This window comes from Chlamydotis macqueenii, chromosome Z (genome assembly GCF_036417535.1).
Source record: "Chlamydotis macqueenii isolate bChlMac1 chromosome Z, bChlMac1.mat, whole genome shotgun sequence".
NCBI classification, from domain to species: Eukaryota; Metazoa; Chordata; class Aves; order Otidiformes; family Otididae; genus Chlamydotis; species Chlamydotis macqueenii.
The window spans coordinates 43,344,574-43,363,140 of record NC_141593.1 but is presented as its reverse complement, the minus strand read 5'-3'; the positions used below and the strand labels follow the sequence as shown (position 1 = coordinate 43,363,140).

At 36.7% G+C, this 18,567-nt stretch overlaps 1 protein-coding gene across 1 annotated transcript in view; it reads left to right on the top strand.

Moving 5' to 3' along the window:
* Positions 1-18,567, top strand: part of FANCC (FA complementation group C) — a 68,864-nt gene that overhangs the window by 41,596 nt on the left and 8,701 nt on the right. Inside the window, exons 7-11 of the mRNA XM_086770583.1 lie at positions 1,781-1,937; positions 7,904-7,956; positions 10,566-10,665; positions 15,281-15,356; positions 16,180-16,261. Coding sequence (XP_086626709.1) covers positions 1,781-1,937; positions 7,904-7,956; positions 10,566-10,665; positions 15,281-15,356; positions 16,180-16,261 — 468 coding nt within the window. The remainder of the gene's footprint in view (positions 1-1,780; positions 1,938-7,903; positions 7,957-10,565; positions 10,666-15,280; positions 15,357-16,179; positions 16,262-18,567) is intronic.

The following is an 18,567-nucleotide window of genomic DNA, read 5'->3' as shown; positions in this document are numbered from 1 at the left end:
TTCCCTTGCAGCTGAATAGCACAGCTCTGGTTGTAGGCCAAAGCAGAATTTTAAATTCCTGATGTACGAATTGTGACATAACAGCTTTAAATATTTACTGGAACTTCGTCCTATCTTTTCTCTAAAATGGAGGTTAAAGTCTTCAATAGATTTTAGGAATTTTGTGAAAGGTATGATCACTTTTCATAGAAATGTTATTTATCTTTCATGTAAGTGTGTCAACATTCCTAACGACATTTTGAGAGCCATCTTTATTTTATGTGCAGAAGACAGATCCTTATGTTTGAGTGGTTCTATATTTCTCTCTCTTTTTTTTTTTGGTGAAATTGGTTCTCAAGATTTAAAATTCTCCTCGTTTTCAGCAGATTATTTTTAATGAGTCTGATAGGAGCAATTTGTGAAATATAACTTTGCTTGTTTTGCAGCTAAAACCACTGTTTAGCACTAAAACCACTGTTTTGATAAAGTCAGTCTGTGGATAGAAACTAGCTGAGCAAAGCTGAACATCAGCAAGATTAGCTACACCAGGAAAGGAAAGATGTCAGAGAAAGCACAGCCTACTTTTGGTTGAGAGTTGCTTCATTGAAGTTGTAGCTGAGGGGCTGTGCTATAAACAATACATATTTTTTTAATACTAGAAGAGGTCCTTTGTGAACACTTTACCTCAATTATCCGTTTGTCTCTTTTTTAATAAAAGTTGTATTTGCTTCCTCTGTACTCAACATTGTAATTTCTGAGATGTTCCAATAAAGATTGTTATATTGTTCTATTGAGGGCTCCAGCAAAAAAAAATAATTAATGGAACAGCACAATTACTAATTTGTACACATGTTACTAGAAGCTGAGGAAAACAAGTGAAAAAGGAATGTGAAGGTCTGTAGTGAAAGATATGTCCCAAAAGGAGAGAGCTATCTTTCCCTTGTCCATCTTTCATGGCTTCAGACTGGACGTGTTCCACAAGTGGTAACAGCATGGATGGTCTGTACTGATGTCAGTGAGCCAATGGGCAGTCCATTGTTTCTTACTTTTGCCGCTTTATAATGTGAGTCTGAATCCTTTAGATGGTCATTCTTCTGTCTGAAGTAAACTTCCCTTTCCTTAAGTTTTGAGCTACTTGTTTATCACAATAAACAAAAATAATTCAGTTCATATGCCTCTTGACTAAGTGGCTTTGGCAGGGCCCTTGACAAAAGTGTGTGGTTTCCCTGAGAGCAGATGTAGGCTTACGTGTGCTTTGCATGATATACTCCTGGCCTCTCACTGAAGCTTATGTGATCTTAAAGTGAATGTACTTTTATTTTATAGTTTTTCCCCACTTTAACAATTGAATTCTGTGTTCCCTAACTCTGTCATTGTATTCTGAACACTTCTTTTCCTTCTGAACATGGGTGAAGCCTGCTCCAGGAAACAGGGTTACGAGATACTGAGGCTTGCAGTGCTCCACAGAATTCAGGATTGTCCCAATGGGAGCATCTCTAAGTTCAGTCACAGAAGGATAATGACTACAGTTTACTTCCTATATGGTTTTAAAATCTCAGAGTTGGAACACCTCTATTGAAGCTTATTAGATTTCTTTTCCTAGCATAATATCTATAATATCTACCATGCTACTACAAAGACAACAACAAAGAAGACTGTGACAAAATTAAATAATCTCTCTTGCTGCAGGTTGATCTTTGTGTCTTCTTTTTCCCCGATGTGCTTTAAAAAAAGAAAAAAAGTACATTTTTGTCTCCCTTCCAGTTTCTCAGGGAAAACAGTATTTTTCTTTCTAAACCAGGAAGAAGATCTTGCTCCCTGAATCAGCTGTCTTCAGCCTCTGGCTTCGTCACTTGCCAAGCCTTGAAAAAGCTACGTTGCATCTTTTAGACCAGCTGGTTTCCATTCAGTTTAATTCATTGGAAGAAGTGGTTTGTGTCATAAAAGACTCCTTACTGGTATGTGCAACATGTAGTACATTTAATAGTACTCTTTTATGCTTCAGAAGTGATAGAGAGTTTTCCAGTACATCACCATATTTGACAGAGGTGCCTATCATGTGGCATGTAACTTGCTAATGCAAAGCTAAATCTGGAGTCTTAAAAATGTCACTAATTTTTTATTTTTTACACAAAATTGGTAGAAGAGAAAAAATATTTCATCCAGTGGTGAAGAATGAATGAAGTAACAAGAATCTTGCTGATGGGGGTGCTAAGCACCTGCCTCTGTCTTAAAAAATTACAAACTTTGCCAAGGAGGATTTGAATCTGCTTTTTACTTCAGTCTCTGTGTGCTTGGGAGTTAAGCAGTTTAAACAGCTGAAATCTCTTGTAGATTATTCTATTATGGACTGGTTCGTTACTCGGTTTTGTTTGCAAACCTGAACAAAATTCTTAATACAAAATATTTGCTAAACTGTAATTAAAGTTTGTTTTCAAATGCTGTGTTATGCGGCATGCCAGAAATCTTTCCTATGAGAAAAAGTGACACAATATGTTTTCCAAAATAATGGGCTGGTTTGCAACACTAAATGTAAATTTAATTGTTAATTACAGTGTGAAATAACATGTGTGCTATGCACTTAAATTATTTATTTCATAAAATGGGTAGAGCTGAAAAATGGCACAAGGTATCTTACTTTCAGCCTATGAAACTGCTTACAGAGTACGTATTTTAGATAGAAGAAGAGTAATGCCTTTAAGTACTCTTCCTTTTTAATGGAATCTGCAAATTTCTGCTTTAGGGATCCATTCTAATACTTGCAAATCTTGTAAATGCTTCACATCAACAGCACTTCATATGTCATCTGGGGATCTGAGTATTCCAGAAGACAAGGCTGTATACAAGGGCTGTGCCTAATTTTTCTCTATCAGATACACTGTGAATTGATTACAGTATATAGTTCCATACGTGGCTGAGGAAAAAAATAAAAATATCTAGGTTATATATAAAAAGAAGTAAATTTTTTGTTTTAATTATTGCATTATTGTTGTTTATTAACAATATTCATATTTACATTGTCTTCACATCCTGATCCCTGAAAAGAATGGATCATTACTGTGATAGCACACTTAGGTTGTTCTTACTTGCCTCTGCTCCAAAGACTTTGTACTTTCAAAATAAGACATTTACGGCACGGAAAGACCAGTGCAGCAGCTTTGAATGCTAGTTTAGAGAGGATATCCTGTGGACAAAGAGTGGAATGAATGGAAGCAGAAAAAAGAGAGCAGTTGGAAGATGGATTTTGCTGATTGATAGGCATTGATAAAAGGGAAAGTGCATAAATGGGAGATGGAATACCAATTAAAAAGAACAGGATGAGAAGCTTCAGAGAGGCAGTATGGAAGAAAAGATTTGATCCAGATTTGTGTTCTAAAAAAAGATTTGTGTTCTAAAATACTTAATTATATTTTGTACAACTTGTACACTGTACTTTAAATCAGTCAGCACTTTGAATCCAACAGTATGAGTACTGTTTTGGAAAGACAGTAAATACATGTGAATATTTGACAAATATTCAAATAAAAGATTTGAATGGGCATGATGATGGGCATGCATATTTTGGCAGTTGGATTATGGTATTCGTAGGATGTGACCTCTATGTGCCTTATGGATATGGTAATAAAAAGTGGAATCGTGAGACAGAACTTGATTTATACATTTTTTTTTCTATTGGGAGGAAAACCTACAGAGTATAAATAGGCAGAAATATGTTAGTGATTTGATTATAGTCTACGATAAGAAGGAAATTCCAATAAGCTCTTTCATAATTGCATAATCAGAGTCATTTATCAAAATAAAATATCTTGATAACAGTAACCAAACTGTACGTAAACCTCATAGAGATCTATGGTACCCAGATAGTTGTAAGCCACTCTACTTCTATTATGAAAGAAACTTGATACGTAATACTCTTATATTTCAGTTCCAAGAGTAATTGTAGTGCAATGGTGTATATGGTATGCTATTAGGTTTGTGATTTTGGGGCTAAACTGGAATTAATATTGGAAATTCTATAGTTATTCAGAAGTAATAAAAACAAGTGAGGTGACCATCACAAATGGTCTTATAGCTTCTACAGAATTTGGTGGATGAGTGGATGTGTTCCTTTCTGAACTAACTGTATGTGCGCATTAACAATTAAAATTTAAATAAATACACGTATTAGAATTTTATGCTTTACCAGAAATGCATATATGGATATATGTATACCTGTATACAAACAGGTTTTTACAGCACATATATGTAAAAAGAGATGTGAATGAATCAGTGTCAATTATAGTTTGTGTTCAGTTCTTAGGTAGCTTTCCAAAGTAGTTTTATTCCTTTAAAAGTTACATTGCAAGAAAAGTGCACTAGGTTGAGGGGGCTTAAAATTTGTTGGATTCTCCTTTACAAACTCCATCTGTTATTACTGTGTTTTGTTCTTCCACCTTGTCAGCTTTCCCAAGTCAGCCCAGCATGAAAATTACGTTGCAGTCTGCAGTTAAAGCTCTAGCTGTGGTGTCTCCCCTGCCATTATTTTCACTAGAGCATTACAGAGGAAATACAATTTTAGTGGGTGATATGGTGGCTTTCATATTGCTTGACAGAGTACCAAACTGGAGACTGCTGTGTTTCCCAAGCCCTTGCATTTCCCTCTTGCTGTGCCTTATCCCCAAGTTTTGAGTCTGGGTGGATCCACACTCACCTTACATTGGAAGCCATGTCAATGAAATAGGCACTAACGAAGGAGAAAGGAGGAATGACAGAGGGAAAATAAGAAGCTTTTTTTCCTTGTTGTAATACACTCCAGCTAAGTTGCAGTTAGTTCCCTCAGGATTGCCTGTCTTCAAAAGCTGTGTTGTTATGGTAAAATTTTTGAAATAGTGCACAGTAATTTATTCATAATGTTGATGAATTCAGGAGCCTTTTAAACGTCTGTAAAAAGATGTTTGTGCTTTCAAAATAAGTGTATGATTCAAAATAAAAGTACATTTAGCACTTGGTATAAGAGAAAAATTAATCGACACGTCTTATTTTTAGTTGGTACATACAGAATTCAGGAAAACAGGTAAATATACAACTTTGAAATACAGTATTTGAAATACAGCAGTTTGTGCTGTATTTGGTGGTTTCTTAAAGGTAGATGTGTTTAACTGTAGAAGTGTGGTGTCCAATTAATTGCATGTGCGTCTGGAAGTCAAGAGAACTGGGGGTTTGTGGTGCTGTCACCTCAAATCTATTGCTGTGTGATCTTGGGCACAATTTGTTTCCCTATGTTTACTCTTACTTGTGGTTGATAAAAGGCAGTATTTGTGCCATTTACTTGCATCCTGTAGATACAAACATATTTTTCTTAGATCTTTATTCAGTTCTGGCTTTATATTATAAGTTAATTGTTTAGGATTCTTCTTTCTGATAATAGAGATACAATAGTAGAGTAGTTCTATAGAATGTGTGTATATAATTATTAATGTTACAGTATATTTTTCCTATTTTATTTCTTTCAAAAATCCCAATGTTTTTGTGTGGAGGTTTTTTTTTATGAAAAGGCACACCCTGTTAAAATATGTCATCATGATATCACACATGCAGCTTAAATTCCCTGTGTTTGGATCTTTTTGCTTTAGCGTGTGCTGTGCTGTCTGTGTTGAACATGTTTTAAAAGTGGTGGAACAAGCTCCTGGTAGACAGTATGTTTGGTTTGCAGAGCTTTCTATGAACAGTATTGCATAGTTGCAGACAAGATTATTAAAATGTAAAACGCCTTTTCATTTTGAAAAAATAAGGGGATAATGTCAGCAACACAAAAATCTATGAGGATCTCTCCTGAAACTGATAAAACCTCCCAAACTCCAGAGCTGCTGCTGGCCGCAGCAGAATTGTGCTGCCTGCTCTAGTCCTGCTACACAACAGGCAGGTCGTCAAATTGCCTTGGAGACTTTTGCACTATGGCAGCATTCTTACTTTGAGAGCTTGCAAAGTTAATTCCATGCAGTGCATTGATCAAAATCTTGTGAATTAGATAACAGTGGGGGTTTGGGTTTTTTTTTTTTGTTTTCCCTTTTGAATACAAGTGATAAAATTCATATTGATTTCAGTAGTGTAGATTAAATACTAGGAGCTAATAACTGTGGTTTCTTGAAGGCAAGACTGTAGATTGCTGCTGTCTGGCAGGAAAGAATGGAGAGTTTTTCATTATTGCATACAACACATTTATTTTCTTCTTGTTAAAAGAACTATCATTTGATCTTGATACATGCGACAACGTGCTGATGAACCCTTTCTAGTTTATACTCAACCTGTCTTAAGCAACAGTGAGTTGCTATGTCATCACAGAAGTATGTGTGCAAAGGTGGGTAGAGGGTCTGAAAAGATAGTGGAAAAATGGCTGAATTCAACCATTTAGCTCACAGGACTGAAAAACTTAACGTCTCACTTTCCGTGTTTTCATGGGACTGCAGAATGATTGGAGTTGGAAGGCACCTCTGGAGATCGTCTAGTCTAAGTTTTCCTTTAAAAAAAAAAAGAGAGATGAACGTGTCCCTTCTTTATCTCATCCAGCCAGCTTTTTTTTTTTTTTTCTCCCTCTAGTAGTGGAAGTTTGGGGGAGCAGCCTTGCAACAAGCTGCATGCTGTTCTTCACACGTCCCAACAACCGGCTGTAAATAGTCCGGGACACTAGATGGCAGGCGTTCAATAGGACAGCCCAGCCACAGCCGTGTGACGAAGGAAAAAAGTGGTAAAACATGAAAATGGGGTGCCACCTCCTATTTCCAGTATGACAAGGACAACTGTGAGAAACAAGGAGCTCTTCTAGACAGTTCGAATTAAAAGTTGTCTCTTTATATTCTGAGATTATAACAAAGGGATCATATGAAGTCCTCATTCTGCCTGTGTACAATTAACAAGGAAAAAAATTCTATTTCACTTTGTTCTTCCTAACTTGAAACAAATGCGTAGAAGTTTTCTTTGGAGTAGTGCATCAGGCACATAAAGCTGTTATAATAAATGCCATTTATAAACACTACTCCTTCTGTGCATCATAAAGTTTATGGAATGCATTGTATTAAACGTGCATTACTCTAGATTCTTCAGAAACTATATTCTCATCAAATCTTTAGGTGCTAACTTCAGAAACACGAAGTGTGAGGGTTTTTTTTAACTTAGGCAAATATACTTTGGGGAATGTGTAAGTAGTTAGTTATACTTGGTGCTCTGTAAAAACCTAATGAATCTTAGAAATTAAGAATATGGGAATGGAAAGTAGTGTGTTTACTAGTGTGCGTTTAGTATAACAACTTTCTTAAAGCAATCTTTTGTGTGGTAGCATGATAAAAAGCTTCACTAGTTTTTAAAAAAATATGTTTTGATGCACTGTGATATATAGTAAGTGACTCTGAAATTCACAGACAAAGGTAATACTGTGAAAAAATGTAATGGACCAAAGTGTGTGTGGTATTATGAAAGAAAAAAGTGATAAAATAAATTTAATTTCTGGAATTCAATTTTGAAGATGTAGCAAGGATCTCAAAGCACATCCAAAAGGGATTGTGTGAAGAGAAGAAAAAAGCTTTTTGTAGATCTGCTCCCTGTCTCTTGCCTGCAGCAATTGCATGCAACAACCTGTTCTTTCCGTCTGCCACCTTTAGTATTTCTAGTGATCGTTGTCATAAACAGTTTGGGATCCCAGGTGTCTGCATTTATCAGCTGTTTAACCTGCTCAGTATCGCTGTGGATCTGCTTCCATGACTTTGACGTAGTTATTTTGAAAAGCCTAATCCTGATAAAATCTGAGAGTTTGGTAAGAGTTGATCTGAGAGTTGCAGCTTAATAATTGCAGTGTAATAGCATCTGTGAGTTAAGCCATAAATTATACAGTGGTGGTTCTTCGAGTTGTTTCTTATTAATGAGTAATTTTCTTTCATTTGTTTATCAACAGCCACAAGCAGCAAGCCATCCTGCCATTTTCAGAATTGTTAATGAAATTTTCAAGTAAGTTTTGAAATTATAGTTGAAAGTGTTTCAGGTGATCAGTTGATACATTGAGGTTTTCTTCATGAGAAGTATTATAATCTGCGATGCATTATAATTTCAGGATATCTTTTTCTTTAGCTGTATGCCTTAGTGTCTCCTTCTGTGTAATATACTGCAAATAATGAAAAATGTTTAAAATCTCGTGAACTTTACATAAAAGATATGTTATAATAATAATTGATACAGTTGACTACATTGTATTTTAGCCTTTACAGTTAATTTTGTACATCAGTAGAGATTTGTGGTTGAAATATGATTTTGAGGTGAAAATTATAAATGCTGAAATGGCTTGGCTGATGCCAGCATGAAGATGGAATTCAGCTAAAACATTTGCACTTACCAGTGTAGCCTCTTTTACATTGTATTAATAGTCTTGAGGATTGATATCAGATATGCTCTTAATGGCATTAAACTGTTGATCTGCCTGAATAATGAGTTTGGTTTTGAAGACATTATTTTGAAGCGATAGATATTGTTTACCACATGGGGGCTTCCAGTCCTTTGTACTCAGTTTTCAGTGGCTTTTTCTCTTCAATTCACTTGACTTACTATTTTATCATTCTTTTAAAGTAGATCTACTGCCAGGGTTATCAATATTACAGTTTCAATGCAACAATAATGTATTTAGTGACTGACATTCTTTGCTCATGAAGTGTTTTCCTTTTTAAGAAAAAAGAGCTCCCAAGTGCATGTGTTTGGGGGCATCTGTGTGCACCTGTAGGTTTGCAGGCACTAACAGAAGTGTCTTTGCTGTAGAACCTGTAGACTGCTGTACTGTGAGAGCGGAACCATGTGGCAGCTATTGCTATGGCAGTCCTTTCTGTTGCCGTGGTCCAGCGTCTGAGCACAGCTAGCATTTTCTGAATAGCTGAGACAAATCACTTTCTCAAAGCCAAGTGCACTTGAAAACTGCTGTGACTTCAGCAGAGCTGTAGTGGTGTCTTAAGCTGAAGGCTGCATATTGTCATGGTATAGGGAGACAAAACTTGTTTAAGCTTCTTGGCTTATTTAAGGTCAGGGTATATAAAATATCTTCTAAAAATAACACAAGAGTGCGTAACTCTTTTACACCCTTTCCATTTGGTAGACAGTAGAAATGGATTAGATGCTGTTTCTCAGATAATGCAGGACTTTGTCCAGCAGAGTGTTTCCTAATATAACTTCGCACTTGTATGAATGTTCCAAATCATCCTAGAAATTAATCATGTTTTCCTGTTGCTCAGCCTACATTTCTGCTCCCTTGTTTGCTTTCCATTGTTTCTCCTTAATATGCTTGTTCCTCTACCTTGTTGGTATTAAATCCTTAATGTGTTTTAAAAATGCTAATAGCTTTTCCTGCTATTTGCATGCTTTTTATTGAGGTTGGTTGTGCTAGACTGTTTTATCTCAGGGATATTAACTGGTGCTTTTTACTTCCCAAGTAGAAGCTTATTTTGTTGCAGCAAGCTTATTATGTGCAGCAGTCCACACACCTAGACTATCTTGAGTTTCTGTGAACTATTTCTTGTGTTCATATTAGTGATTATATGTGCCTGTTGTTTTGTCAAATGTCTCTGTTACAGTAATATGTTATCTGTTCTTAGCTTTTAGATCATTACAGAAAGAGTGAAACAATTCTTTACTGAAAACCTTGTATCGCAGGGGCAGCTTGCTTTGAGTGTTTTTTCTCCTTACTATTACACGCCTTTCAAATAAGAGAATGAAAATGACGCTTTGCTGCCCGTATGTTTTTCTGCTCCATTTGCTCAAGGTTACGTTATGCCCTGTGGAAGGCCAGTTAAAGTGTTCAGCTTCCTGAACCTCCAGAGTGGATTTTATAATTTCACCATTGAAAGCACATTGGAATGCATTGGTCTCTACCTAAATCTTTAGCATTTACTAATCTAAAGTCTGCCTTTGGTGTACACTCATTTGTGTTTGTGCTTCTGATTCATTGCTTTATGATCACTAAGAGGTCACAGTGACTGAACAGCAGCTGTATTATTTAAGTTCAGTCTCCTTGTAGGAATGTTTATTTAATATTTGTTCAAGTCAAGGTTTGTGGGAGGTTTTTTTTTGTTGTTTTTTTTTATATTTTATTTTATCTGCATACCATATCGCAGAAGATTGTACTAGGTTGCACTTTCTCTCTAATTTGAGATGCCCTATGGGATGAAGTCCTATAAAGCACTGAAGTACGCTTAATTGTAGGCATTGGAATAGTTGCTCTGAACCCAATAAGACTGCCAAATTTGCCTAATAAAGTCGTGATAGTCTCTTTTTAAATTTTACAATATTTTTCCCTATTGGTAGGGTAAATTATGTGTATCTGCATGGATATTGTATAAACTTATTACATCTAGTTTATTTGTAGGAGTTGCATATGTTTTTTAAAAGTAAAAATAAAATTTTAAAAGCCTACAAAGTTAGTATTTCTATCACTTTCCACACTAGAATAATGAGCTCAGACACAGCTTGAAACTACAGCATACAAAGAATGTACCTTTTTTTTCTTCATTTCAATTAACGGTGGTGTGATGGGCAGACTAATTATCTGATCAGCCATAATGTACCTTTCCAATGCTTAGGAATACCCTGCTGGAAGCTGATGGGTCTCCAGAAGTTATGACCATAATACAGGTGTTTACACAGCTCTTCCTTCAGGCTCATCAGAATGAAAACAAGAAGGTTCGTCAAGATCTATTTCTTAATGTTTCTTTTCAGTGAGAAGGTATGAAGTTTCTCAAGAAAGGAACAATTCTACTGTTAAGAATGGTGACTGAATATAATGAGCTGAATAATAGCATATTTTTACAGCTATATATATGTGCAGTTCAGTTCAAACATTTTCACTTGTGAATAAAATTATAGTGTGAAACCAATATGTAAGAGCAATTTACCTGGCTTTACCCTGGAGTAATCCTGCCACCTAAACTGTGATTTTCACAAAGGCAGTTCCCCTGCTGCTGAAGTTTCTGCCTGTATAGTGAACATGTTCATGAGCATCCATCTTTGATAGAAAGAATGAAAAACTTCAGATGCATTTCTCTTTTGCAGTAGGAGGGTTTCAGACAATAAATGAAACAGATATAATAACCTCACCCTTGTTTCCCCAAATTATTAAGTAGGGCACTGAATAGTCAGATTTGTCCATTCGAAAGGTAAAAGACAGAGAATCCATACTGGTTTCAGTTTCTGGTCTTCAACAGTGGCCTCTTGGAAGTTTTTCCTCAGTCTAAAGCTTCAAATTTCCCACCTCTGTGTCTCTTCTTTTGCACAGATTTTTATACAGGTCTTACTGAACTGAATTAAATAGAATTACTTTCGTATGTGTTAATTTCAAAAAGAGCAGGATCAATTTCTCATTTTTAAATTTAAAAATGGAGAAATGAAAAAGTCTTGTCTTCTTTATAGGTTGCAAACTTCTTTTCACGTTCCCAAATCACACTGTCATTTCACATCCTCACCATTTTGTTTGGTTGTTTAACTCCAACTCATATCATGTAAGTTGGGAAAGTATCCTGTCATTTAGTAGCATTCACTTTAGACTTAAGAAAATGTCCAGTTCCTTTGATTTTTGCATCTTTTTGGGGAGATGGCAGTTAAGAAAATTTTGGGACTTCTTGGAACTTGTGACGTACTGGCCTTTATTTAGCAGTTTGATTGAATCTGTCTGCTTTGGTTGAATCATACGGCTTCAGGCAGTATGAATTAAGAATGAAACTGCAACTGTCTTTGCTTAACATATAGGCATGTTAATTTTATGCCACCCTGACTGCATGGCAGCAGCACGCTGTGCAGCCCGGAGTGGGGGTGACTGGGTGGAGAACGCACGTAGTTTCCACACCCATCAGACACCCAAGAGCTAATCCTGTAGTGCAGGTGATGCATTGGCTTCAGGGTGAAAGTCCTTCACCTGCTGGCATTGCGATGGACTATTGCCCGCTTTTTTGAAGTGATTTTGAATGTTAGGTTTTCACTGTTTAACTTGTGTACAGTTTAATTCATAGGGCTCTAATTAAGGTGTTATTTTCAATATTAAAGTTTAAAATCCCTTGTTGCACAGCTTATGAATCAACCATAATGTTGGCATACAAAAATGCAGGCACAGACTGCTTCCTAAACTTTGTTTAAACCAGATCATATTTTTCTGTCATACCAATATTACGTATATTCAGAAGGCACCCATCTTTGTGGTATCTGGATGCCCTTGACAGGACATAATGTGCTCTATTAGCATTTCACAGAGGAATGGTAAAACCATTAATGACAGAGGATGAAGAGGGTTCTGGCTGGGTCATCTGAGACCTTAGGAATTTATAGTACAGTTAATTGAAAAAAGGCTAGGCGAACAGATTTGTCCACAGAATTTTCAAAAGAGCCAGGTCACGTCTGGCAGCTGCACAGGTTTGCAAAGTAGGAGGAGAATGATTCCCTACTGCAGTGTGGCAGCTGTCAGAAATAGCTGTCTTTTCAAATGACTTTGTAGACCATTTAGAGAGAACAAGGTTTGGCAGAAATAAAGCTGAAAAGTGTGAAAAAACCGCTGCTACAGGGTTTAGGAATAGTCTTGTTTCCTCTATGTTTTAGGAGACAGAAAAAGGTGTAAATGGAACATTGTGTTTAAACCTACTTAGGAAAAAAAAAAACATTTGTGTAGTCATTGAATAAAAAATGTTAGAATAGGTGTACTGAGATCACTGTTGGAATAATCCTTTCCATGTTTTGTACAAGCAGATTTCCTTCAAGTTTGTGATGGTAGTGAAAGCTGACCTAAGGATATTTGGATCATATTACTTGTAAAGGTCATGTTTTTATTTGATGGAAATTATAGTTTCCTCCAGGATTATTTTCCCTGGATCATTTCAGAATTGTCAGTGGTTTTCACCTGGGAATTTTGTTTTAAATAGCCGGATAAATATTTTAAGCCAGTGTTCAATTTTTATTTCCTGTTATACACCATAGCAAGTATTATAACCAGCCACATCCAAACTTGTTCTGTCTCTTTATACCTTGTTTTGCACTTTTGTAATGGCTTATGTAAGGAAAGAAATGCCTAAAATACTGTGTTTGTATGACAGAAAGGAAACATTTTTTGCTTTCCTTAAACAGTATGCTGAGAACTGGTTTTCACTTACTTTACAATAGTGTTTTCATATGTAACTCATGCTGTGGGTTGTCTTGGCTACTACTAACTGTGTCAAGGGTTGCTTTTTCATGGGGATTTTTGGTGCAAGCTAATTGGCTACATGCATGCTTTTTTCATTTTTAATTAAGCTAATTCCACTTGACAAGTAGACGTTTAGAGTCTTACCATACCAGTGATACAGAGACTGTCTGAAAATACTGTATATATGTGTGCTGTGATTTCAATTAACTGTTGTTTACAGAACAGAAAAATTAGTAGAGAGAGAATGTGTCATTCCATTTTTTTATAAGATGCATGAATGTCTATCCTCCCCCTCAAATGAGGTACTAAATACAGTCTTCATTGGATTTAGAAATTTATCACATTTTAGTCTGAATTTCAAGAGATGTTCTATTTGCTAAATAGTCTCTTATTTAGACTTTTCTAAAGAGTTCTAAGATCATTGATTGATATGGAGACTTGAAGATTGAAATGACATAAAATGAAAAGAAATGGAAGGAACCTCTGGAAGTCATCTTGTCCAGCCCCCCAGTCAAGCAGGGCCACGTGGAAGCAGTTGCCCAGGGCCATGTCCAAACGACTTTCGGGTATCTCCAAGGGCTGAGACCCTACAACTCCTCTGGGCTACCTTTGCCACTGTTCAGTCACCTTCATAGTAAAGAAAAAAAAAAAAAGAAAAAAAATTGGTTCTGATGTTTAGAGGGAACCTCCTGTGTTTCAGTTTGTGCCCATTGCCTCTGGTCCTGTCACTGGGCACCACTGAAAGGAGCCTGGCTCTGTCTTGTTTGCACCCTCCCTTCAGGTATTATTTACCTTGATAAGATCCCCCTTGAGCCTTCACTTCTCCAGGTTCTCACAGCCTTTCTTCATCATCCTTGTGACCCTTTTTTGAACTCTCTGTAGTATGTCCTTGTCTCTCTTGTACTAAGGAGCCTAGAACCAGACATAGTCCTCCAGGTTTGGCTGCTGGAGTGGCAGCTCACTAGGGCTGAGGAGAGGGGAAGGACCACCTCCCTCAACCTGCTGGCAATCCTTTGCTTAATGCAGCTCAAGATACCATTCGCTGCCTCTGCAGCAAGGGCATGCGGCTGGCACATGTTCAACTTGGTGTCTGCCATGACCCCTAGGTCCTTTTCTGCAAAGCTGTTTTCCAGCTGGGCGGCCCCTGATCTGTATCTGTGCCTGGGGTTGTGCCTCCCCAGGTGCAGAACTTTACACTTATCCTTGTTCAACTTCATGAGGTTCCTGTCAGTCCATTTCCCCAGCCTGTCAAGGTCCTCTGGATGGCGGCACGACCCTCCGGCGTATCAGCCATTCCTCCCAGTTTTGTGTCAGCAGCAAACTTGCTGAGGAAACACTCTGCCTTATCATCCAGACCATTAATGAAGACGTTAAACAGGACTGGACCCAGTACTGACCCCTGAGGTACACCGCTAGTTACTGCCCGCCAGCTAGACCTCGTGTCAATATCACCACCCTCTGCTGTTGGGCCAGTTTTCAATCCACTTCAAAAGGAATTCATATTGCACTTGCACATGCATGCTAGACATTAGATGTGCCTGTTTGTAGATGTTTGCAGAACAAAAAAATCTAAGGTATGCTGCTGCTCGTCTCAATTACATGAGCAGCGATGTTCACAATATACAAACTGCATATACCCGGATAAAGAGAGGATGAGTCTTGAGTCTGTTATCTGTGACTACCCTTTCTTAGGCTTCCATTTTTGAACATAAGGCAAAAATCTACATCACACCCTCAGATTTTATGGATGTTATTAGATCTCAGTTTAATATAATCATGCACCTGTTTAAACTGGAAAATGAAAATTAAACTAATTAGTGACTCTTTTAACCTTTGCATATTAAGAGGGAAGGCTTCTGTGATTACAGGGAGAAAGCCTAAGAATATTAAGATGTCATTTTCTTCATACTCTGAATCTTTTTTAATGCATGTATTTTAAAAATCAAAAAATTACTTTTTCTAAGCAATCTTTTCCTAAATATCCCCCTTCTTTCTTTTTGCAAAATCCTAACATTAAGTGTAGAGTTACTTTTGTGTTTTCTTGCTTCAGTCTATATTGCTAGGATTGTTCACTATGGGTTTGTGTTGAAAATTGACCAGAAATCTCTTAAAAATAATGATTTTGTATCTTAGCATAAATTCCCACTGAAGGCCTATTTCCCTTACCATCACCAGCCTCTTGTAACAGCTTTACTCAGATGTCCTTTTGGTAAGTTTATTCATTAAATATTTGCAGCATTAGCCAGCCTGCATGATCTGTATATGTCTTAAAATAACTTTAAAAGGGATGAAGACAAAATTTTGCCATTTCCTAAACAGAGTGTGTTGTCTTAGCAATTTCAACAATATTCTTTTAATTTTTTTTTTTTTGTGGGAACGTTGAATTCTTATGTAACAATAATACACCTGTAACTTTAAAGAAAACTAAACCAGAAGTGAGTAACAAAGAAAGAGTGCATAATTTTGTAGGATGAAGACAAGTTACCGGGATTGGAAAAATACTAAATGTTCTTATCTTATAATATTAGTAATTGTCATTATGAAAATTTTCATATATGTATTACAAGAAATAGCCTTGCCATTTGTCTCTGAAGCTTGAATTCTGCTGATCTTTTAGATTGCAAACCTAATTTTTTTCAGGTTTCCCATTTTTATAGATTGAGAAACCACTGCTCAATGTGGTACAGTTTTTCATGAACAATAATTTCAGTTCAGTACAAGATCCTCTGAGAATGTTACTCCACTGGTTATATATTAATATTGAGGTAGCATTTATACAGGGGTACATCAGCCTCATTTGAATATTCCTAGCTACACTTCCTCACATGGTTTTGTCAATGAATTTTTCTAAGAAAGATAGTAATAGGTATTGTTGAAAATTGGGAAATTTTTAAATGAAATTTTAAATGCTTTGTGATAACTGAATCAAGTTGCACTAATTTTAATGATAGCTTAATATGGTTAATTTCACTGTTCTCTTCTAGTTGGACAGACTAGACTTTAAGAGTTTTATTTTTATCCCCCCTCCTCAGAACTGCCAAGTACACACTGGTCTCAACACTTGAAACACATTTCGGATATGCTCAAAGCATTAGTAGAAGATACAAATATTAGGTAAGCACTATTATATTTTCTAACTTTTTGCCCTTTGCATACGTTACTTTGTGAAATGTCATGTAATTTGAAGTCTTTAGTCGCCACATTTCATGATTTTCATGTTATTCTCTAAATAGAGCTTTGTTTTAAAGAGCAGGACTTAGATTACTTACTGAACCTGAACTTTGTAGCACCCATAGACCTGACCAAGGACCGACAAGCCTCTGAGTAAACATGATCTTGTCATTCTTTTAATTTCAGCAAATAGCTAGCTGTATAACTGAAATGCTTAATTGCCTACTGTCCCACTTCTCCTCCAGAACTTTTAAAACTGATTCTGGACTGAATAACAAGAGAACTCTTCCAACCAGAAAAGCAGCTAGTATTGGAAAGAGCCTGTTGTGAGTGGAACTGTTTTATGAAGGAGGTTGTACTGGCTTTCTGCAGGCTTGTGCAAACATCCAGACTACAAACTTCTTGGGGTTTTTTTCTTGGGTTTTTTTTTCATACAGACATGACTGCCAGACTGCAGCATCATTGTTTGTTGTATTACTCTTCGAGCTGACAACCCATGTTTCTGACCTGTTGCCCTTAGCTTTTTTTTTGTCCAAGTCGTTGCTATAATGAATGACAGTGTTTGTTTACATGCATTCTGCTTTGGCAGTAGATACCCTAGGACTAAATGAGAAGAATCTCCCTCTGTTGCTGCCCTGTAATTCTCTCTTATCAGGTGTGTGATGAGACCTGACTTGCCTAGAGCTTGGATGTGAGATCTGCTCCGAGAGTGAGCTTTCCAAATAATATTGAACAGCTTTTAAATTCAAATAAACCAATTTCATTTTGATTTAAAACTTTAAATACTTCAATAGAAACGTGCAATGCCTAGGCCAGATAGCCTTGCAAAATAAGATACCCAGCTGTTCCCCTGTGTCCTTGCATCCATGCTTGGTTTTGGTTAACTCATGGAGGCTTATGTTTTTGTTGTTGAGTGGCAGAAAAAAGGTTTTTGCTGATCCCTCTGAGGCCAGGCTGTCTGCTGGCAGCTTCTGACTTTCTGTATGAGCTGCAGTTCACTGCTATGTTTCGCCTGTTCATCCCTGAAGTCTGTCAAACCTTTCCTCCCTTGGAGTGTGACCAGTAGCTGACCCTGGCTTCTTAAAGAAACACATAACTCAAACTTAGAACAAACAAATAAATATCATCCATCATAATGTGGTACAATAATAGAAGCATGTCTGTTCTCCTTTTGTTGCCTAGCCCTTCCTTGGCTTATATTATATTGTCTTTTTCCCCCTTTGCTTTAACAGTACAGTAGCTTGAATAGTATTGTATTTGCCAGAATATCCTTTTACTTCCTTTAGAACTCATGCAACAATTATGTTTTCTACCAAACCCCTCTCAGTTACAAAGAAAATGTATCTAGCTTGAGTTTTGAAATACCAATATCCATGAGGAAACTGTATTCAATTTTCTTTTATTGCCTTTTTCCTGAATCTACGTCCTTTCTACTTAATAAGATTAACAGAGAAACAAAACAAAACTATGATGCAGCATATCCTCTTGCTTCTTACAGTCAGTGCTCTCTGTTTATATAGCTTGTTTTTCAATGGTTTTCTTTTACACAAATGTAAGTCTTACAGCAAGGTGCTTTCTGTGTACTTCTAATCAAAATATTGCCTCTGTGCCATTATTTTTTATTATTTGTAGTTATCTCAGTGAACAGTAAATATAATGTGACATTTTAAGCCAGAAATCAGCTGATGTACATTTTGCAAGGGGAAGCCTCAGAAGAAGTGAAGGGCCACTTTAGGCAATGACAATGGAGCAGTTGACGTAGGTGCCACTGCAGAGTGGGCAGAAACAGCAGTGGGGACAGAAGTGGAGGGTACACAACTCCAAACCAGGCACTGTGATGGTACAGGAAAGTTATAGTGAGTTGTGAAGTGCAGTAGTGCCTAGGCTGTCTAACCAAGAATTAAATTTTATTCTGCTAAGTACCTGCTTAAAGTTTAAGGAGTTGCAATTACCCTTTGAGCTATGAACACTTCACTTGTAAATATTGTCAATAATACCTCAAGTATAGTTATCTGTTCTCAGTAATTAACTTGTAATTAAATCTCATCTCATCTTTGATTGTACATCACTGGATTTCAGAGCTAGCCTATCCACTTGTCATTAATTCGGCATTGAATTATGGTCACATAAGTAGAGTATTTTGCTGAGCTGAGGGCTGTTGTCCTAGATCACAATCACATTTGTTTGTTTTTTCAAAGGTTTTTAAGTTACATTTCCAGATTCAGGTATCTTCAAAGACTTTACCAGTG